General features: G+C 35.9%; 1 protein-coding gene across 1 annotated transcript; it reads left to right on the top strand.

Annotated features, from left to right (window-relative positions):
* The first annotated feature begins 22,924 nt into the window (after nucleotides 1–22,924).
* Nucleotides 22,925–23,385, top strand: LOC119259608 (40S ribosomal protein S23). Its single transcript, XM_037528593.2, has one exon. The coding sequence runs from the start codon at nucleotides 22,925–22,927 to the stop codon at nucleotides 23,354–23,356; it is 432 nt and encodes a 143-aa protein (XP_037384490.1). The 3' UTR covers nucleotides 23,357–23,385.
* Nucleotides 23,386–24,006: the final 621 nt, after the last annotated feature.

Below are 24,006 nucleotides of genomic sequence, written 5' to 3'. Positions count from 1 at the left end.
GAAAGAGAAGTACGAATGAAAAAGAATGAAGAAAGACTTCAGGAAATAGACTCCATGAGGAAAGGAAATATAAGCATTATAGGAATCCCAGGAGAGGAGAGAGAGATAGGAACAGGGAAAATAATCAAGGAAATAATTGAAGCGAACTTCCCAAACATGAAGAAGGAGCTGAAAATAGAAATACAAGAAGCAAGAAGAACACCAAATTTCCATGATGAAAGGAAAAATACAGCAAGACACATAACAGTAAAGCTCCCAAGAATCCAAGACAAGGAAAAAAATAATGAAGCTGACAAGAGGGAAGAAACAGATAACATACAAAGGAAAACCAATCAGGCTGACATCAGACTTCTCGGAAGTAACACTATGGGCAAGGAGAGAGTGGAGGGACAGAGTCAACGTACTCCAAGACAACAAATTCCAACCAAGAATACTCTATCCTGCAAAGCTTTCTTTCCTCTATGAAGAAAGAATAAGGACCTTCCCAGACAAACAAAAACTCCAGAATTTCATTACGACTAAAGCCCCACTGCAAAAAATACTACAAGGAGTCTAAAGCCAGAACCAACAGAGGGATGAACAAGAATGAAATGAGACAATTTATTTTTTATTTTAAATAAATAAATAAATAAATAAATAAATAAATAAAACCAGAGAAAAGACAAACAAAATGGCAAATACAGATGCTAACATATCAATATTAACTCTAAATGTAAATGGAATAAACTCTTCAATAAAAAGATACAGAGTCACAGCTGGATTAAGAAACCCAACTTTTTGCTGTCTTCAGGAAACTCACTTAACTACAAAAGATAAAAATAAACTAAAAGTAAAAGGATGGAAAACAATCCTACAAGCAAATGGGAAAAAAAAAAGGCAGGAACAGCTATACTTATAACAAATAAAACAGATTTCAAACTCAAAAAGGTAAAAAGAGACCCCAAGCGTCAGTACATTATGATCAAGGGGACAATACTTCAAGAGGAAATAACACTCATTAACATATACTCACCAAATGAAGGAGCACCAAAATATATCAGACAACTATTATGATCTCTGAAAACAGACATCAGAGAAAACACATAAGTAGTAGGAGACTTCAACACACCACTATCAACAATGGATTAACCAATGAGACAAAAACTAAGTAAGGACATTAAAGCTCTAAATAAGGATCTAGACCTCATGGGCTTAACAGACATTATAGAACAACTAACCCCAAAAAAATCTGAGTACACATTTTTTTCAAGCGCACACGGATCATTCTCCAGGATCGATCACATACTGGGACACAAGACAAACATCAACACTAAGATTGAAACAATACCAACCATCTTCTCTGACCATGAAGGCATCAAACTAGAAATAAATCACAAAAAGAAGGCAAGGAACCCTCCCACCTCATGAGATTGAAACCCACACTACTGGAAGATCACTGGATTAATGAGGAGATCAAAGAAGAAATTAAAAAATACTTTGAGTTGAATGACAAGGAGGACACCAATTTCCTAAATGTATGGGACACAGCAAAAGCAGTAATAAGAGGAAAATATATAGCAATACAGGGTCACATCAAGAAACAAGAAAGAACTCAAAGAAACAACCCAATCTCACATCTCAAAGAACTAGAAAAAGAAAAACAAAAAAACCCTAAAACCAGTAGAAAAAAGGAAATAATTAAAATCAAAGCAGAAATAAATGAAATAGAAACTAAAAAAAAATCCAAAAGATCAACAAAACCAAAAGTTTGTTCTTCAAAAAAATAAATAAAATAGACAAGCTCACAAAGGAAAAATGGAAGAAAGTACAGATAAATAGGATCACAAATGAAAGAGGAGAAATCACGACAGACACAGCAGAAATCAAGAGAATAATCAGAAATGACTATGAACAGTTATATGCAAAGAAGCTCAGCAATCTAGAAGAGATGGACAAATTCCTACAACTCTACAATTACCCATAGCTAAAGAAGAAATAGAACACCTAAACAGACCAATTATGAGCAGTGAAATTCAAATGGTAATCAAAACCATCCCCAAAAACAAAAGCCCAGGAACAGATGGATTTACAAATGAATTCTACCAAACATTCAGAAATGAATTAGTGCCTATCCTTCATAAACTCTTTCAAAAAATTGATAAGGAAGGGATAATACCAAAAATGTTCTATGAATCCAACATTACACTAATACCAAAACTGAATAAGGACAACACAAAAAAAGAAAACTACAGGCCAATCTCTCTAATGAACACTGATGCAAAAATCCTCAATAAAATTTTAGCTATCAGAATCCACCAATGTATCCATAAGATAATTCACCATGACCAAGTAGGATTTATTCCAGGGACACAAGGATGGTTCAACTTCTGAAAATCAATCAGTGTAATCCAACACATCAACAAAAAGAAATATAAAAACTATATGATAATATCAATAGATGCTGAGAAAGCTTTTGACAAAGTGCAACACCCATTCATGACAAAAGCTCTTGAAATTCTTGGGCTACAAGGAACATACCTCAACATCATAAAGGCCATATATGACAAGCCAACAGCCAGTATCATTCTCAATGGTGAAAAGCTGAAAGCATTTCCATTAAGATCTGGAACAAGACAAGGATGTCCACTCTCACCACTGCTTTTCAATATAATACTGGAAGTCCTAGCCAGAGCAATAAGACAAGAGAAAGACATACAAGGAATCCAAATAGGGAAGGAAGAAGTCAAACTATCACTATTTGCAGATGATATGATAATATACATAGAGAACACCAAAAACTCTACAGGAAAACTAATCAATCAGTTTAGCAAAGTAGCAGGATACAAAATCAACACACAAAAATCAGTAGCCTTCCTATCCACAAACAGTAAATCTGAAGAAGAAGAAACTAAGAAAACCACCCCTTTTATTATTGAAACAAAAAAATCAAATACTTGGAAATAAACCTAACAAAAGTGGTAAAGGACCTATACAAAGAAAACTATAAAACACTGTTTAAAGAAATAGGAGAAGACACAAATAAATGGAAAGACATCCCCTGCTCATGGATTGAAAGAATTAACATTATCAAAATGGCCATCTTACCAAAACCAATTTACAGATTCAATTCTATTCCAATAAAAATTTCAATGACATTCTTCAAAGAAATAGAACAAATATTGATGAAATTCATATGGAGCCACCCCCAAAAGCCAAAGCTCTTCTGAAAAAAAAAAAAAAAAGAAGGGAATAGAGGCATCACACTCCCAGACTTCAAACTATACTACAAAGCCATAATAATCGAAACTTCATGGTATTGGAACAAGAACAAACACATGGAAAAATGGAACTGAATAGAAAATCCAGAAATAAACCCACAGATTTACAGCCACCTAATCTTTGACAAAGGAGCAAAGAATATGCAATGCAGCAAAGAAAGTTTATTCAATAAATGGTGCTGGGAAAACTGGGTCACTACATGCAAAAGAATGAAGTTTGACTACTACCTCACACCATGCACAAAAACCAACTCAAAATGGATTAAAGAACTAGACATAAGACCCGAAACCATAAAATATATAGAAGGCAATGTAGGCAAAACACTACATGGCATACACCTCAGCAACATCTTTAAAGACTCATCATCCAAAGCAGTGATAGCAAAGGCAAAGATAAACAGCTGGGACTACATCAAATTAAAGAGCTTCTATACAGCAAAAGAGACAGTAACCAAAATAAACAGACACCCCACCGATTGGAAGAAAATTTTTGCACACAACAACACTAATGATAAAGGACTGATCACAAAAATCTACAAAGAACTAAAGAGTCTCAACAAAAACAAAGTAAATAATCCAGTCCAAAAATGGGCAGAAGAGCTAAAAAGGAACTTCTCCAAAGAGGAAATGCGAATGGCCAACACGCATACAGAAAAATTGTTCAGCATCACTTGTAATCAGGGAAATGCAAATCAAAACTACAATGAGATACCATCTCACACAGTGAGAATGGCACATATTAAAAAAAAAAAAAAAAACTAGCAACAACAAATGTTGGCAAGGACTCGGAGAAAAAGGAACTCTCCTACACTGCTGGTGGGAATGCAAACTGGTCCAACCACTATGGAAAGCTCTATGGAGATTCCGCAACCTGCTAAAGATGGAGCTTCCATATGATCCAGCAATTCCACTCCTAGGTATTTACCCAAAGGACAGAGAATCATTAATTCAAAAGGACACCTGCACCCCTATGTTTATCGCAGGACTATTTATAATAGCTAAGCTATGGAAACAACCCAAATGCCCACAAATACATGACTGGATCAAGAAGATGTGGTATATATACACAATAGAATATTACTCATCAATCAAAAATGATAAACTCATGCAATTTGCATGGATGGAGCTGGAAGGGATCATGCTCAGTGAAATAAGCCAGAAAAAAAAAGAAAAATACCAGACGGTCTCACTCATAGCAGGTATTTAGAAAACCTAAATAAGAGTCCAGGAAAAAGACTAATTACAATAAAGTAAAAATCAACAAACAACTATAAACCAGAGACACACTATGGGGGTAGAGAGTAGGAGGGATTATGGTCAAAATAAGGGGGGTGGGAATTGTATGGGGACTATGGCCAACATGGAGATGCACACATTGTGCAAAAATGAAAAATGATGTAAAAAAAAAATACGAAATAAAAAGAGTGTGGGAAACAGAAAACTTCAAACATAACACAATAGTCATTTTAATATGCATATAAATATTATACATATTTAAATGAATGTATATTGACACAGTATATGCACAGTTCAGATTTAGAAGTTTATAAAAAGACCAGAGATTCTCTCTAACTGATCAGATTACAGACTTTTTAAACTTTCTTCTTTATACTATTTCCTAGTCTTCAAATTTTTCTGCAATACACAGATGGTAACTACATACCAGGAAAAGTGTCTTGAAAAAGTAGAAAAATCTATATATAATCAACCAAAGAAGTCCTTTTGAAAGAAATTTTGAGTTAAAAGCTTACTAGGAAAAAGAATTACACCTTCAAGATTCTGAAAATAGCTTACAGATTCAATGAATGAGTAACTCCCATTTTCCTACTAGAAGTAAATTTAGTACTACAGATATATACTCCTTAAAGATAAATATCAAGAAAAAGTAAAGATTTTTTAGACCTAGAGAATTTACAGTAATATTTTCATCATCTCTTTCACAACACTACAATTAATTGCAGTTTGCATAGGCTCAATTAAGAGGACTCACAATTATATCACTTAATTTTAATGAAGCTAAGGAGAGGTAACCCCACAAAATGTATAGGTGCTTTAAAATTTAAAATATTCTTGCAAAGAAACTACAGATTGCAGCTAACATTATCAAGCCCAAGTGAATAATTAAATAACAGAGCTAACATCAATCACTTATATAAATTCTTCATTAATCATATTATACATTAGAAGCAATAACCACCTGATAATTCAAAATAATCAGGAAGAGTATTTGGAATGTGTATACATGTGTACACATATTTGATAATAAATTAATCTCAATCTAAGTGCATTCTTTGCCTTAAGATATAAATGATCATGTAAAACCATCACATTCACAACATACAAAAATTAACATCCAAGACATAAACAAAACACAACAATTTTAAGACATGTTTAAGTCATGCCATATGCAGTGCAGTATTTCATCAAATTTCTCTATTAAAACTTATGGCATGTTTAGAAGTCTCTTAAGGTTCATTCACTATACATTGTTCTTTCATTACTTGCACATTGGTACAAATGCCATTTGCAAGTGAGGAACCATTGTAGAACTATTTACATCAGCCAAGTTATGGAAACAACTTACGTGCCCAAGGAAAGATGAGTGGATTAGGAAGATGTATGTTTGTGTACAGTGGAATACCACTCCACTATAAAAAAAGATGAGAATATTTAAAGGAAGTCCAGTTACACATTATCAGTAAGCACACCTAAGTCAATGTATTTGTGATGTGGATTAGGTCACAAGGTAAAGAGGTATTTTCCTAGCATAACATTGTTCCTTCTAATTGTTTCATGTCTGTCTGATGCAAATTGTTTTGGCAGCTATAAAGGGTCCCAGGACCTCACTGTTCTCGAAGTGCAGCCAGAACACCAGGAAAGAAGTGCACATTGCAGAAAGAGATCATTTGCCAAAATGAGACAGTGATCTCCAGAGAGAACAAGACCTTTCTTTTCTGGAGGCTCTGTGATAGTTCATGCTTCTGTTTAAATACCAACACGCTATAAAAATCACAGCCATTTATCTTACAATTCAAGAATTCTTCACAGTTGCCACATAGCAGTTTTATTATGGAAAAAATGGGAAGTAAATTTCTTTACTATCCCCAAATCAGATAATGAAATTCATATCTTTCTCCTTGTCTTATTTATCAGGGACTTTCTGGTAAATAATCTGTATTTTGTGTGAACATCATATCAGGAGAAAAAGCAATTGCTTAACTTGGAAATGGGGAGATTATTTGTTTCCCATTTGTTTTGCTAAGAGTTATAAATGTCTACTAAAATCACAGCTAACCATCAATAAAAATGTTATCATTTTCAGAGTATTAAAAGAACATACTTTCTCTCTACATATATAGAGACAAAAACATATATATGTGTGCATTTGTATATCTATGGTAATGGTAGGTTTTTATCTTTCTATGGTAGATTTTTTTGAATATTAATTTTTTAAATAAGGGTTTTATTAGGCATGAATATTAATTTTAAAAGATACTCTTCTGATGCATAGTACAAACATACATTAAAAACTTAAATATGGAAGAGTAAAAGAATAAAGTATCTTAAACATTTTACATTCTCATAAGTAGGTAGACCTGTAAATCAATAACCATTAGGAACACAGTTTGTCATTTTCTAGTAAAATTGGAAATACTTATCCTTGTGACCTGGCAATTCACATTAGGTATATGCCTCAGAGAAACTCTTTTCCTGACCACCAAGAGAGATACATAGAGATAACAATCGTTTTAGCATCATCATTCATAATTGTAAATGAGCAGCACACAAAACGCCACTGGAGATAGAATGGTTAAAATCTTACACACAGACTGCTCTGATACAAGGAAAACAAACTAAGCTGTCTTCTACATGAAATAATGTACAGAAATGTGAGTAAATATGCTACTTGCTATAGAAAGTTACTGCATAGAAATGGAAATAAATAAAAGTACATGTTATATGGACTACTATACAGTATTGAAAAATAAACTAGCTCATTGTATATTTGTGTGGAATGCTTTATTTGTTCACATCAGTCAATGTCACAATGTTGAGAAAAAAATATAAGTTACTGAAAATATTCTAATTTGTGAATTTCAAAAGAAAAGAATACTAACTATACATATATACATGGACTCTTAAAGTAAGGGAATTGCTATCCCAAAGCAGGGTAGATAATGGTAATGTCTAATCTTAATCAGTTTGGGCTCTTATTACAAAAATACTATAAGTTGCTTACCCCACAAACATTTATCACTCAGTTCTGAAAGCTGGGAAATCCAAGATCAAGGTGCAGACCTCGTTTCTAGTGAGAGCACGCTTCCTGGCTTGTAGAAAGCCACCTTCCTCCTGCATCATCAGAAAGCAAAGGGACATCTTCTCTCTCTTGTCCTTCTTATAAGGGCACTAATTTTTCATGAACTAACCACTTCTCAAGCTCCACCTCAAATGTCATCACATTGGGGATTAAGTTTCAACAATGAACTTGGCAGGGAAAGACATATTCACTCCATAGCATTTCGAGACAGAAGGGAGATGAATGTGACCAGCAAAGGGCACTTAAGGGTGGCTTTTAACTCAAACAAATGATGCCTGGATAGAGCTATTTTTCATATATGATATCTACCTAAGTAACCATAACATTTACCTCTATATTTATGTTACAAAAGCCACTCAAAACAGATATAAATGAGAAAGGTTGCAAGACTTTTTAAAATCCTGATAATATGTCATTTCAAAGGCACTTAAAAAACTAAGGTTATGTTCGTTAGTTTGGTATCCATCTATAAATGGCTGACAGTGGGCAATAAAACACAAGAAATCTTGGGTTAGCAGTCAAAAATGGTACAGTGATTCCCCAGTGTCATTAGTGGTGAGGCATTTTGTTTGATCTCTGTTCTATAATGGCTTTGGTCCTCATGATACATAATGGCTGCTGCATTGCTAGGTATCATGTAGCAAAACAATCACTAGTCTGTTTCAAGTAAAGTCTGACATTGCAACAGCCATCTTATACCAGGAAGATACCCATGTCACACACTGAAGCTAGAGGAAGGGGAAGAAACGAGCTATCTGAACCCTCTCCCATTCGAGGAAGTATTTAGAAAGGGGAATGAAAGGGAACCTTTATTTGGAAATGAAATATCTTATTTTTTATGTATTAGTACAATGGTGATTTTTCTTTCTGCTCTCACTTCAATTTCCAACTTTGCTTCTTCAGATAGAAGTGGACCTCTATCCCCTTAAAATCATTGGAAGGAATGCAAACAACTGAAAGGGTAGGTAAGTTAATAGTTATTTTTGTGTGATAGGTCAGACTCCTTTTTTATTTCTATTTTTATTTTTTTAAAGATTTATTTGTTTGTTTGTTTATTTGTTTGTTTATACAAGCACTGGGTACAGTCAGAAGCACAGGAGGGTGAGAGAATTCACCAGAGCCAGAGTGGGGAGCAGAACAGGCAGACCAATGAAATACACTGCTGAGAAATACACTGCTGAGGGGAACAGTTGGTGTGGCAGGAGAGGTCTGCGTGCCATGTGGGACCCTTGCTGGCGGCCGGAGATCAAACTGGCGCTGCAGAGGCTGCGGGCAGTTTCGCAGCCCAGTGCTCAACCACTGCACCACTAGGGGAGGCCCCACACTCCTTTTTTAAATAAGCATTCTGGTTCTACAAGCAATCAGATTATGAGAAAACCAGAAAATTTAGTTTAGTAGAGAAAATTGCCAAAGAGGAAATGTGAAAGTCCAGAGTCCCTGGCTATATTATACATGAGAATCCAGTCCTTGTTCCCAACAAACCAGTTATTCAGTTCAGTTCCTACAACATGATATGTATGAACTCAGGTATTTCACCTACATACTGGTCTCCTAGATTCCCCTAAATGTACTTTAGACAACAGTGATCTTGAGATGCACAAATTCTTTGTTTAAGGAATATGTGTTTTGACTTTCACACCACATCATCTCTTCCAATTAGTAAAAGTTACTTACATAGAAAATGTAACAGTACCTATGAAATATCTTCAGTCAATATTTCAGAATTATCTGGACTTTCCTCATTTTATACAGATGGAAAGGTATTATAATATTGCAAAGCAAGCAAGGACTGTGGAGACAAGCCTGGTTTTGAGTTCTAATGCTTTATTTACCAATTACATAAATTTCTAAAGCTTCTTATTACTCATTTGCTAAATCAGGACAATAAAACCTATTTTGTAGGGTGATTATGAGGATTATGTGGAAAGGCATGTATCATGCTTCTCAAAATTCTTCAGGGTACTTTGCTCTGAGCCAGTGAAAATCGTGATGCAGCCTGCTAGAACATAAATTTTATTCTAAGATTGAGGTGTGAGGATAGTTAAAGTAATTTGACTCATAAATAATGTAAAACATTGATTAGATATTAAAACAAGCACATATCATAGACTTCGAAATTTGCATGAATAGCTAAGTTATAATAGAATACTTAAAAAATTGATTTTGGGTGCCACAAATTTGTGATGATTTTTAGAAGCAGTGTATGCATGCCTGGATGTTGTCATGCATTTAAAGATGCACAATAGTAGCAAAAATAAAATTTCCTTTCTCAGTGGAAATTCCTCATGCATTTAGCTTTGTACATTATATTGACTATACTATACAGCCACAGGGATAAGGAAATAAATGATAATGCAATAGGGAACAAAACCCAACACATATATGACAGAATCAATAACCGCTTGAACCTAGAAAGTAGGAAAGAAAGGTCATTTGAGGGGGATTAAGAATTTGGGGGAGAGTTGACAGCCTAAGGCAAAACCAAGGGCTGCCTGTCCTATGCAGTCATTAGCTTTCTGAAGTAGCTATGCATGCTCTCCTTCCCAAAATGATGTACATACATGTTGGCAAGAGTAAGAAAGACTAATAGCCATGCTAATAAACTCTTAACAGGGCATTCTGGTGATTAAGGAGCAGGAGAAACGTGCACATTTCTCATTTTGTCCTTTTCATCATCTTCACTGACATAGAAAATAACCCTAGATTAGGCTGGCAGTTTTGGAAGTAGCTGGAGAAAACATAATGCTTTCAAACTGAGGATTGGAATTCATAAGAAGGTTAAAAAATGTTTAACTGGGTCAACTCAATTTATCATCAAATAGAATAAAGTATTTTAATAAAATTGAATAGAATATAAAGATAAATATCAGAGAGCTTTACATTTAGTAAGAGTAAATATTGTTTCTAGAAATTTTTGTTTCAATTATCTTTAAACTGATTTCTTATTTGTATGTATCAGACTGGTTCCCAAAGTAAAATGAATTTTGTATCATGGGTGCAACCAAAAACTTGAAAATCTCTGATGGAATGTGCCCTTTGAGTTCATAGATAATGAAGCAGAAGAACAAAGTTTACAGACCTGGTAATGAAAGAGTGTCCTGTCCAGGGTTTGTTCCTACCTGAAGCCCTGACCTTACAGATAGGCCTGTGACTTATGACCTTGAACTGGGGTGGAGGGAGGGAGCAGATCAGAAAATGAAAGAATGAACACAAATGATTGTTTAATATAAAAGTATCAGGGTTTTTATTCAGAAGTTTGGTGAGGCTTCTTTGATCAGAAATATGCTTTAGGAACCTAAGTTTTGTCTGCATAGACTAGCCTAGGGGGAAACTGTTTTCATTATACATTATTTCAGTTAAAATCAGTTTTCAAGAATCTACCTGTGGCATTAAGGATCTACTGTATCTGAGTCTAAAGCTGTTTTTGTCATAATTATAATAGCAATTCATGCTAGTCCAATTTCCTAATCTGATCCCTTACCATTTCCTCTGTGGAGGTTTTGAGTAATTCCTCCCTGGCTGGACTGCAAATGTGTCTACCAGGAGTGTCTTTTTCTCATCTTTACTCTGATGTCTAGAATGAATTTTCTAAAAACATAAGTATAATAGTCTCTTTAAATATTCTTCATTTCTACAGGCAGTGATTTCATGCTGGGTCATTAAAACAATTTAGTGGCTCTTGAACAAGATTTCTTTTCAGAGAAGTACAGAAAAATACTAGAACAAAGAAAAAGAGAAAGGAAAAATAAGACAATACTGCATTCATGGGGAAATCTAGTTTCAGGTATATGTTTTAATTTGTTTTGAAATTATAGATTAGAAAAGTTTCTCAGGGTAAGAAAAGTTTGAATCCCATTAAATAAGGTAAAATCAAATATTAGCCTGATTTACAAAAACCTTTCATTAGCTTTTTGCCTGCCTTTTCAGCCTTTTCTTTTCTCTCTCCAACCAGGATTGTTCGCCCCTGTACATTTAATATTCTAAGTCTCCTTGACTATATTGCAAATGTCTGCCTATTCTTCAAGAGGGAATTCAAATGCTTTCACCATAGGAACTGCTCAACTTCCAGCTAGGAAGCAACATTTCCTGTTTGGAGCTGCCATCAACCCTCTTCTGAGATCCTTTATCACACTGTAATCATTTGCTGATATCTTTGCTTTCCTAAGGTTTCTAAAAAGGCAGAATTCTGAGCAATCACATTATCTGACTTATACTAAATCTCAATAAGTTAATATAAAATGTATGAATAAATAAAGGTTAAGTATTCTCATATGTTTACATACCATTATACTGCCTCTTGATTAAATTATTCCTTCAAAAACTTGGCCACTTGTGCCATAGAATTAGCAATTGGTTGGGCGCATTATTAGCCATCACTAACTAGAGAAGTTGTTGTTGCTTCTTATATCACAGAATTGAGTATCAGCAGGAAACATGCAGTGCTGGTTCTACATCCAACTACCATGTTCAAAGTCCAGTTGCACACTCTCCTAGCTGTGACTTCAGGCAAATTACACAGCAGCTCTTTGCTTCAGCTATCTTATCTGATGATAACAATAGTAAGTTTTACATTATTTATACCTATAAAGACCCTAGAACTGTCCCTAGCACACAGTAAGAGGTCAATATATATTAGCTATAGTTATTGCCCAAGGAAGAAGCAGAAAATCAATGTCTATAATTCAGAGCTTCTGCACTAATGACTTTCAATTTATTTGAAAAGCACTTTATCTGAAAACCCTATTTGTTCTCTCAGTCCTCAGCTCCTTGACATGTATGGTGTACTTTCCAACCTGTAGTCATGGGAGTCTCTTGTTATTCCTCAGATTCAGCTACTCTAGATGTTAACTACTTTTAAGTTGCCTCTCAGTTTTTATGTCAGATGTCAAACCAAGTCAAACATAGCTTTCATGTTGAGGAAGAACTCTGTTTCACGTGAAGACATAACAGAATTAAACAGAGTTTTCTGGAAAATATTTTACCTTTTGGGGATATAGGTGATAGGTCTATGGATTGTCAGGTTGTCATAACAATCATTAATTTGCAGGTGCTAATTGTGTTATACCCCTTAACCTGGATGATGGTTTACATAGGTGTGTCCTTTGTGAGAATTCATTGCCCTGGGCCCTTCACGCCTTATAAAAGTTACATGTTGATAAAAAATGTTAAAATATTATTTACCCCAAGTTATTAATTCCCTGCTAATGTCTTATATGTCAGAGTTGTTCTGCCTGTGTCAAAATTATTTCCAATGAGACAGAGCTTATCTCAATCCTCTTTCCTAGAATACTCCCTTGATTAGCCAACCGCAATGCTATCTATTTCCCAAATCAAAACCATAGAGTAAAAATTGATTCCCCATCTCCTTTATCATTATGAATAATCAATCATTCATCAAGTCTCATTAATTCTTCTTCTAAAATATCTCTCAATGCCCATAAATGCCTCTTCATTCCCAAGGTCAGTACCCTAACCCTGGCTCTCAGCATTTCTCATTTGGATTACAGGAAATGCTTATTGACCTAATCCCTGGATCATGGTTATTGTCAACCCATCCTCCACAATTCTGTCAGAATCTCCTTTCCATGTATCAGAACAGATTATGCAGATTACACACTTAAATGCAACTGATAATTTCCTCTACCTACAATATAAAGTGTAACTCTCTTAAAAGGGTCTATTCAAGTCATCCCCAAATCCATCCAGCATTGCCAACGTTATTTCCAACAATCACCCATTCATTATCCACCATAGGTCGTTATTCACATTTCTTACCATTTTCTAAGACTCCAATGTAAGTTCATACTTTTGTGCATTTCATTTCTCTGCTTCTCCACTTAGAAAAATCCTCTTCCTCCTTCAAGTTCAGTTCAAGTGTCACTCCTTCTGAAGCTTTCCCTGGCCTGCCTGAGTTTCCACCAAAAGCCTAATTAACCTTTCTAGTATTCTCACTACTCTAACACTCTCCTTACACTTTTAGTATAGCTTTGCCATGCAATATTGTATTTAGTTGCTTACATATTCATTTATGCAAAAGAGCATTTTGAGCATCGGTTATTTACCAAGATCTCTGCTCCTTCCTTGGAATCCAATTATCAGCAAAATAGGTAAGGCGTCTATAATGATTTTGTCTTTTAGACTAAGCTGCTTTAAGGTAGAGAACATATCTTATTTATCTTAGCATTCTCAGGCTGGATTAGGGCTAGCATCTAATTAGTAAATTTTCTTTTTGCCCATTTGCATTTGTTCTTGCACTTTGAACATACAAACCAACCCTGATTCCCGAGGGTGAGAAGGATATGTTGACTGTATCATTCTCTACCAAATCCTGGTTATTTCAGTAAATGTAATTTACTCCTGAGGAAGCTAAGTCAGGAGGATAAAGGAATAATAAAGGAAGTTTAAAGTAAAACTGTGAAGTGCTATGCCAATTGGGTGAGAGTTGGCAAGAAGTCCTCACAATGATGATACTGTGGGGACCCTGAACCAGCCACAGGCAGCAGGTTCAGTGCCTACTAATGTTCTAAAACATTAATTATCTTTCATTTGCAGGTACCTAACTCCTAACTCATGTAATAAAAAATGATAATGTAAAGCATTAATGCATGAAGTTGTGGACTGAAGCAATACTACCTCCCTTTTCTAAATATTTTCCATTCTGGGACCCTTTACTGTTTGTTTGACATATATTCTCTGTGCTTCACCAACTGGAGGAGAATGGAGTAGAACACACACCAAAGAATGCAGAGAGAGCTACCTCTTTTATGAATTCTTTCCTCCCTTATTTTTGGAATGTTCCAGGGAGAAATAATTCTCCCCTTTCAGAAGAGGAAGTAAGCAAACAGCATATTGTCCTTTCTAAATTTTTTTTTTTAAAAAACTTTTTTTTTTAAATTATGCTTGCATGGGATTTTTTTTTTAAGATTTATTTTTATTTATTTATACAAGCACTGGGTACAGTCAGAAGCACGGAAGGGTGAGAGAATTCACCAGAGCCAGAGTGGGGAGCAGAGCAGGCAGAAGGACTGAAGTACACTGCTGAGGGGAGGAGGAGAGGTCTGTGGGCGGCAGGAGAGGTCTGCGCGCCATGTGGGACCCTTTCTGGTGGCCGGGGAGTAGCCGGGGATCGAACCGGCGCTGCAGAGGCTGCGGGCAGCTTCGCAACGCAGTGCTCAACCATTGTGCCACCGGGGAGGCCCTGTCCTTCCTAAAATTAATAATAGAATCATAGACTGAAGAGAGTTACTTCAATCCATGGTATTCCAAATTGGTTTCAACTTTAAAATAATAATTTTCCTTATAAAAAATTATATACAAGGCCTACACTTTATTATACTTTAGCTCAAACATTTGGCGTTTTTTTTCTATTATTTGATCTAATTCCATAAAGATTTTTTTTTTTTTGCTTTTTGCAAGTTGCAATAAAAAAATGCTGAAATGAAATAATTTTAATATATGAAAGTAAATAATAAATATACAATTAAATAAGAATAATAAGGCAATAATCTTGATAATTTAGAAAAATAAACTTTAGTTACCATTGGCTACGTAGTCAACAATGTTGTCATTTTACTTTTTTGTTAAAACACAGTGCCCACGGCCCGTGGTAGTTTCAAAGATGAAGGAAGAATCACACGAGAAGCAAACAACCACTTCACCCTGGGCTGCAGTGTGGAGTACACAGTCATGATTCTGATTGGCAGTAAAATACAAACGAAGGAACTGTTTAATTCTGCTTAAGGTTATAATTCAACAAGTCACAATGCCTCCTGAGGCTCCTAAACCTAAGTCCCTGTGGTTATTCAATTTATGACTTTTTGTCAATCTTTCCCTCAATTTATTTCTAAACCACTATTGACATCACATCTAAAAATTGAATTTATGAAGAAACCCAAAGGGCATGTTGATACCTGTTTTAGGCTATTGATGAAAGCCACCTTTATGAATACACTATACTCGCAGCAGAAATTGATTTAGAAAGGTTAACAGAGCGCCAAAAACATCCAAAATGATGTAATATATTTATGAATTTAGCTAAAATAGCCATAAAACTAAACTTCTCCATCTTGTAATTCTCTGTCATTGTACTGTTTATTATAACTTTCTGGTTCACTAATACTATATACTATGCCACAGTTACTTAAGCTATATCTTTAATTAAGCATTAATAAAATATGAGTTGGATAATTATTCCAGCAATTTTATTATATAATTAGTGAATAAGTTAACATGAGATTGCATTATAAAATTTCATATAAAATTTATCATGTGCATATGAATGGCTTAATTTAATGACTGAAATCATCCTCAAAATAAAAATAAAGACTTTTCTGACCAAGAGTTCCCTTGTTTCTAGAAATAATTCCCAAGGAAAAGGGAACTTTCCAAATAGTTAGCTCATACATTTTGGAAGTGAAAATAACTGTACACATCTGTGGTTTTTCAAGGGTCTCCCGACCAGCCCCCTCTTTGAGAACTGTCAAAGGTAGCAGAATAGCTCACAGTACCCCTTCCTTACAGAGTAGGAACTGATCTCAAAGCCACCGACCACTTCAGCTGTTTACTCAGTCATCCCACCTCTCAAAGGTGAGGTTGTTCTTTAGCCTCCAATCAGTCCTGTTAGCACTTTCCTACTTATTTCACCCTTTTTGTAAAAGAAAACACTGATGCTTTAAAGATGTAACAAAATAAGAAAACATACTTGGTTAATTGTAAAAAGAATTTAAATGTTTTAGAGCGATTATTGATTCTAAAGGCAATGACCATGACATTCAAAGTGGGTGGGGGGAGGGATTTCTGAAACATAATATGAATAAAGCACTGAAATGCAGAATAAATTTGGGGGTGGCAGGGCTACTTCCCTCACTCACTGATTCAACTTTATCAAAAATTAAGTTCTCATGTTTGGTTTTATTTCTAGAATAAAAATCATGATCCATTTGCATGTGTCTATTATTTTACAGGATAAAAACAAAACTTTAATTTAGCTTTATAGTTATATCTGTTGGTCCATCCTAGTTAATTTCCTTTTGGGGACTTTTACTGCCAGTCTCATACATTCATTTCTGAATAAAATTTTATTATTATTCTTTTTTTTAATCTTGAGATTTATTTTAGGGTAGGCCTTATTTATAAATGAACTTGAGAATTGCCTTGTTATAATCTGTTTATAACTTCAAAGACAAGGTATATTTTTCTAATTATTTAATAAATGGATGGATGTTGAACTTTTTTATGTAAAACTTAATGTTTTTTAAGTTCAATTTATTCTTAGGGTTTTTTTTTTAAGATTTATTTATGTATGCATACAAGAGCTGGGGTACAGGCCAGAGGTGTGGGGGATGAGAGGATTCACCAGAAACAGAGTGGGGCACAGAACAGGCAGAATGATTGAAATACACTGCTGAGGAGAGCAGTGGATGAGTCAGGAGAGGTCTGCTGCACCATGTGGGCTGCTCCCTGACTGGCCAGGGATCAAACTTGTGCTGCAGTGGCTGTGGACAGCTTCATAGGTTGTGTTTTAACCCCTTGTGCCACCAGGGAGGCCCTTGCATATTTTTGTTGTGATTTTCTTTATATGTTTATATATTTAATATGTTTGTATAAATGCATATGTATGTATTTGTGACTAGGACTATTCTCTTGTTTCTAATAGATTTATAGGTGATGCTCTTCAATTATTCAAGTTTGTAGCTTGCATTAAGTGATACTTATAACTTCCTAATATTTATTTTATCTCTCTCTTGTCCAGTTGCATCAGCTCATAATTGCAGAAAAATATGAAAATGATGAAAGCACATTTTATATCTAATTGTATAGAAATATCACTTAAATGTTTTTCACTAAGCATAATGGCTTTTGTTTAATCAGTATACATACCTAGAAATATAGATACCCATTGTGGATATATATGTGTATGTATGTATAGTCATGGTATGTATACATATGTACAACTCTCACTTTATAATGCACACATATCAGAAAGGGAAATTTACTCCTATAGGCCTTAGGCAAGATAGAAATTATTCCATCAAATTCTTTTGGGAGAACCCTAAAGTGACTATATGATTTTTACTTGATTATCATGGTGACTATAGTAGCATAGCTAATATTAATATGTCTTTGTACGTTGGTATAGACCCCATTTTCTACTGCTACATTATTCCTTTAAAGTACTTAATTCTGTAGTTTGATTTTTTTGTGTCTATGTGTGATGGCATGCTGTAACTGATATGCTTATGTACATGTGTATATATTTGAGTCAAAGTGTATTATTTTAAGATTTAAATATCAAAGTAATACTGGTTCTGTTAAATATATGGGAGGAAAACCCAAAAACTTTCCTTCCCTTTCTATGCAATTAAAACTGTAGAAGGGTAAGAATGTGACCTGTTCCCTTGGGATTACAAGTATTTATCTATGAAATCATTTGTGGTCTGATTTTATCAATTTCTCCCAATATTAATTATGTATTGGGGTACTCTCTCTTCCTGTCCTTATTTAAATAAGATGCTATTTTCATAGACAATTCTCAATTTCATATTCTTTCATATATATTTGTATAGAATTCTGAAAAGTATACTTTTATGAATCTTCCATTTATTTTATATTTCTGCTTGCTAATTTTCTTTTATATTTCTACTTTTGCTCATATCTTTCTTTGATTTGGTCAGAGATTTCTCTACATTTTTGCATGTTTCCTGTTTCCAAAGAGCCAGCTGTCAGACTAGAGAACAAACACTACTCACCAGAAAAATGTCACTAGCAAATATAAATTGGAACTAGATATCTGTCTAGATTTGAAAAGTAGAAAATTTAAATGGCATTACTCTAAAATAAAACCACAATTACAATAGCAAGCACTTACAAGGTTCTTAACATGTGAAAGACATTATTCTAAGTGCTAAATTAACACATTTAATCCTCACTACATTCCTATCAAGTTGTGACATTATTATCCAATTCTAAGATAAAGAATGGAAGGCACTAAAAAATAACAGATAGTAAGAAGCATTCATTCAAAGTAATAATATGAAGCTCAGAAAACCTGTGACAGAGGAGACACAGCATAAGCTTTCAAAGGGAAATGTAAATCTGTTGTGCTAATAAAAAAATCAGCAGATTAATAACAGACCAAGAAGGAAACTAGATACTGTGAAAACACAATGAAAACCATGAAATATAGGGCAAGAAATAAACAAATAAAATGAAAAGGAAATTTTAAAAAGCTAAAATTGAAAGAAAAAATAATAGACATAAAAGGCATAAAGGATCTCTAATATATGTGCAGTCAACACAACATAGAAAAGAACTGAAATAAATCCTAAAATATTTACAGATATTATTCAGGAAAACTTGACAGAAAAAAAGCTTGAGTCCATACACATTAAAGGATATTTTTCCACAGAGATTAACAAGAAAACTTGATATTGTACCAAGACATACTTGAAAATGAGAAGATAAGCAAACAAACAAACAGAAAAACAAGTCACCTTGACAGTAAAAATAAAGAAATGTTTCTAACCTCAGTCTTCATAATAATATTCAGTACTGGAAAACAGCCCAAAAGTCCTCAAGTGAAAACAAATTCCAATAAATATTTTTAACCTCCTCTCATTTGAGAATAATACAATTAAAAAGATAACTTCCTGGCCTCTCTGGTGGCGCAGGGGTTAAAGACAGTGCTATCAAGCTATCACCACATATTGCAGCATGAGTTTGATTCCTGGCCAGGGAGCAACCCATATAGCACAGCAGACCTCTCCTGTCTCACCTGCTGCTCCCCTCAGCAGTGTATTTCTGTACATCTGCCTGTTCTGCTCCCCTCTTTGTCTCTGGTGAATCCTCTCACCTCCCACAACTCTGGCTTACACCCTAGTTCTTGAATGCATAAATAAATCTTATTTTTAAAAAAAAACATACTTCCCAGAATCTCTTCTTGAGAAAACTACTAAAAGACTAATCACATTTAACCAGGGGGTAGAAAACATTATTGTAAATAACATGGGTATTGCATCTGTTTAAGAGCTGAAATGAAATTAAAATAAATATCAGGCAGGTTTGAAACTCAACAAAAGTTGGAAAAAGCAAGGTGGTGAGAGAAGTGAAAGTTCATAAAGTATGCAGACGTTGAGTCTCGAGTTAGTAAAGTATGCAGAGCTGAGTCATGTCTTATCGTTGGGTTTAGATAGCTATAAGGGCAGGACTGGGCACAGTGCAGGTTTTCTGATCCCATGCAGACCAGGTAAAGGAGGAGTCAGAGTCCTCAGTAGTTTTGCAGGATTTTTATTTGGGGTTCACCAGGCATATGGCAGGCAGGGGTGCTGGCCTTCCAGCCTCCCAGCCCCCAACAAGTCTTCACTCTATCTGGGCTCTCTAGCGTTCATTCTGCTGCTTCTCAGCTTCTCTTTCAGCTTCTGCTTAGGCTTCTACTGCTGCTGCTGGCGTCCCAGTGACGCCGCCCTTAAAAGCACAGTCTTAGCTCAGCTGAATCCCATCTACCTATGCCCACACCCTATTCCAGGTGCCCGCCATCAGGCATGCATTCAGGACAAGGATCCATCATCTATCCCAATGGCGGAAGGGCAGAAAAGCCTGACATTTTCTTTACCCTACAATAGCTCATCATTTATAAACCAAAAACTTAAGATATATTTGAAGAGATAAGTTTAGGATCAGAGAGATGTGATCAACTAAAATAAAGTGATGTGGAATATGGAAGACAGGAAGTGACAATACAATAATTCTGTCATTTCTCAAACCAGGAAGTCAACAAACAACATACAGAAATGGGGGGATTAAGGATATGTCAGGGACTGTGTCCCCCACCTCTAAATTCCTATGTTGAAATCCTAACCCACAGTATGATGGTGTTGGTAAATGGGCCTTTGTGGAATAAATTGATTATGAGGGTAGAATGCTCACAAATTGAATTAACGCTCTTATAAAAGTTTCCTCAAACCCCACGTGATGAACTCTTCTAATATCATCCTCTTCTCCCGAGGACCAGAAAATGTCAATATAGGCCTATGAATACCTAACAAACAGAGTAGATGGTTTTTCCTAAGAGAGAAAGGGTAGAAAACTATGCAGGGTGAGGTAAATAGGCACCTGCCTCTACTACTATTTCAAGGATTAAAAAAATCCCATTGTAGGGTAAGGAAAAATGTCAGGCTTTTCTGCCCTCCCGCCATCAGGATAGATGATGGACCCTGAGGTCCTGAATGCATGCCTGATGGCGGGCACCTGGAGTAGGGTGTGGGCTTAGGTAGATGGGATTCACCTGGGCTGAGACTGCTTTTAAGGGCGGCGTCACGGGGATGCCAGCAGCAGCAGAAGCTGAAAGAAGCAGCCGAGAGAAAAGCAGAGAACGCCAGAGAGCCCAGATAGAGCGAGGATTTGCTGGGGGCTGGGAGGACTGCCAGCCTCCCAGCCCCCCAGCACCCCTGCCTGCCATATGCCTGGTGAACCCCAATAAAAGACCTGCAAAAACCCACTGAGGACTCTGACTCCTCTAGCCGGTCTGCTGGATCTTAGAAAACCTGCTCAGTGGTTATTCCTGCCCTCTACACCCACCTACTCCAAAGATCCTATCATCTTCAGTTCGCCATAAGGACCTGAAGTTCTCACCCAAGCTAGAGAAGGGATTGAATGTTGATGTGAACATTAGCCTCAAAACTCTGCAAACACCAAAATGACCTGAATGGTGACTTCCTGCAAGATGAGCGGGACTGGGGGCAGCAGCTGTGATTTTGAGTCCCTCTTGTGAAATCGCTGACTGTAGGCAAGGCCCTCCCATTTCTTAGGCCTCAACATCCTTGTCCCCAAAATGGTACAGTTGATCTAGATTAACTATGGATTCCTTTATTTCTAAGGTCTTATGCAAACATTTTATGGGATTAGATAATTTCCTTTGGGAACTGAAGGAAAATTCAATAGATCCCATAAGAGATGGAAACTTTATTAAGTGCTGGGAGGGGGTGGACAGTGGGGCAGGTGGGTTTCTTTGCAGGGACTGCCCAGGGAGCAGCAAACCTGGAAAGAAATACTGGGGTGGGGGCCAGGTCAATAGAAAACAGCACTGGTCCCATCAAGTTAGATGATTGCAGAATCCCCACTGCCCACTCCGGCCGCCAAAATAAAGGTAATTAGCCTGAAAGGGGCGGGGGGAACCATGCACAGAACTGAGTTATTCGTTAATAAAGAACTAGGTTCAGAATGAGTTGATAATTCTCATATCATATACACTCAAGCATACATGTATCAGATAATAACAGAATTAGAATGACATATGCTTGTCAGGCAGCCACAAGTTCTTGCTTAAAAATAAAAACACTGTTAGGTACTAATTGGCTCCCTAAGAACACCATCATGTCTCTTAAGATTTTACTTTGGTTTGAGCAAAGCTGAATTTATGAGGCATCCAGGTATTTAAATGAAATCATGGCTCTAATTGATTAAATGCATAAAAGTAAAATGACGCTATGTAAATACACTTTGGGTATAATGATAGGTGAATTAACATAAAATAGGGAAGATGCCACATCACACATCCCCAAGCTCTAAAGAACACTCAGTGGAAAGTGAATCGTTCTGCACAGATACTTCCCCATATTCCTCTCCTCCTACACCTTCCAGCACAGGCACAAACCAGCTCAATGTTTCTATTGCTATTCACAACTGGTTATCAGGAACAGGTGAACCTCCAAATGAAGCCCACAGCAAGTACAAGCTATAAAAAGCACTCACTTGTCACTAAGAGAATATGAACAGGTTTAGCACATCTACTTTTCCACACTTCAAGTTTTCAAATGAGACTGTAAGGCATTATCAAGGGATTTTGCAGGAACATAACTTTCCCTCTAAATCTTTTCATCCAGGCGTGATATACAAATGTGCAATATATCTTTCCTATAATTAAGTAAACTGTTCCCTTGCTTCATAGTTACTCAGCAACAATTGACACCTACATGATCTTTCTGGAGGAAAAAAAATTAGGGTTTATTTATTGCCAAGTAAACTCTTAGGAAATGGACATGTTAATTGATGAGTCTGGTAGGAAAATAATTGAGAAAATACTTTCCCACCATATTTCTTCTTTACAGATACCTTTTATCATTCTTTGAAATTCTAGTTATAGTGCCAAAAAGCTGCCTTATGTTTTGTTACATTGTCATCTTGCCTCAAGAAAAAAAAAACTACTACCAGAGGAAAATTGCTTGGTCAAAGGAGAACATGAGATGTCAAAAGAAAAAAAGTTAAATATAAACATACATTTAATAAGGTTACCACTGAAGATACTAGTTTAAGAATGTGTTCAGCTTTTGCGTAGGCCCTCGGCGCTGGGAGGATGGGCAAATGTCGCGGTCTCCGTACTGCCAGGAAGCTCAGAAGCCACCGACGAGATCAAAAGTGGCATGATAAACAGTACAAAAAAGCCCATTTAGGTACTGCCCTAAAGGCCAATCCTTTCGGAGGCGCTTCCCATGCCAAGGGAATTGTGCTGGAAAAAGTGGGAGTTGAAGCCAAACAGCCAAATTCTGCCATCCGGAAGTGTGTGAGAGTCCAGTTGATCAAAAACGGGAAAAAAATCACAGCCTTTGTACCCAATGATGGTTGTTTGAATTTTATTGAAGAAAATGATGAAGTTCTGGTTGCTGGATTTGGTCGCAAAGGTCATGCTGTTGGTGACATTCCTGGAGTCCGCTTTAAGGTAGTCAAAGTAGCCAATGTGTCTCTTTTGGCCTTATACAAAGGCAAGAAGGAAAGACCAAGATCATAAGCTTCAATGGTGAAAAGATGGTAGCAATAAATTTCCACATGGTCAGGGAAAAAAAAAAAAAGAATGTGTTCAAATTCAAAATCAACATCTAAAACAAGCTCAAAGTTCGTGCCAGATGCATACATAACAATCCTTCGGTTCCATTTGGAATCAGCTTCTGAGACCTCTGTGCTTGGCACTGAATTTGAAGCTAGGATACAAAGATCATGTCTGCCTTCCAAGAAAGCCTAACCTAACAGATAGATGTGTAAATAATAATAAAAAAAAAATCAGTAGGCTATCAAAATTGCAAAAAAAATAGTCTGTGTATGTGCAAAGGAGTAAATGATTTATTCTGGTGGGCATATGATAAGTGAAATCAGAATATTATTTTGAAAGGATCAAATGATGTTTATCAGGAAAGCAGAGGGAAAGGGAGATAACTTTCCCTCTAAATCTAATGATATGTGAATTTACATAAAATAGGGAAGACGCACATCACACATCCCTAAGCTCTTAAGAGCAGAGGGGAAGGGAAAAAGTTCCAAGCAGTGGGCACAGCACATGCAAAATCATGAAGGCATGACATAATCATGCTTTCATGATAAGTGAAAATGAGTATTGCCAGAAGATAAAGGAGGGGTGAGGTGTGATAGATCAGGTATGGTCAA

This window comes from Talpa occidentalis, unplaced genomic scaffold, assembly GCF_014898055.3.
Source record: "Talpa occidentalis isolate TD23 unplaced genomic scaffold, MPIMG_talOcc4v2.1 talOcc4.5, whole genome shotgun sequence".
Classification (NCBI taxonomy): domain Eukaryota; kingdom Metazoa; phylum Chordata; class Mammalia; order Eulipotyphla; family Talpidae; genus Talpa; species Talpa occidentalis.
This window is presented reverse-complemented; position numbering and strand designations above follow the sequence as displayed.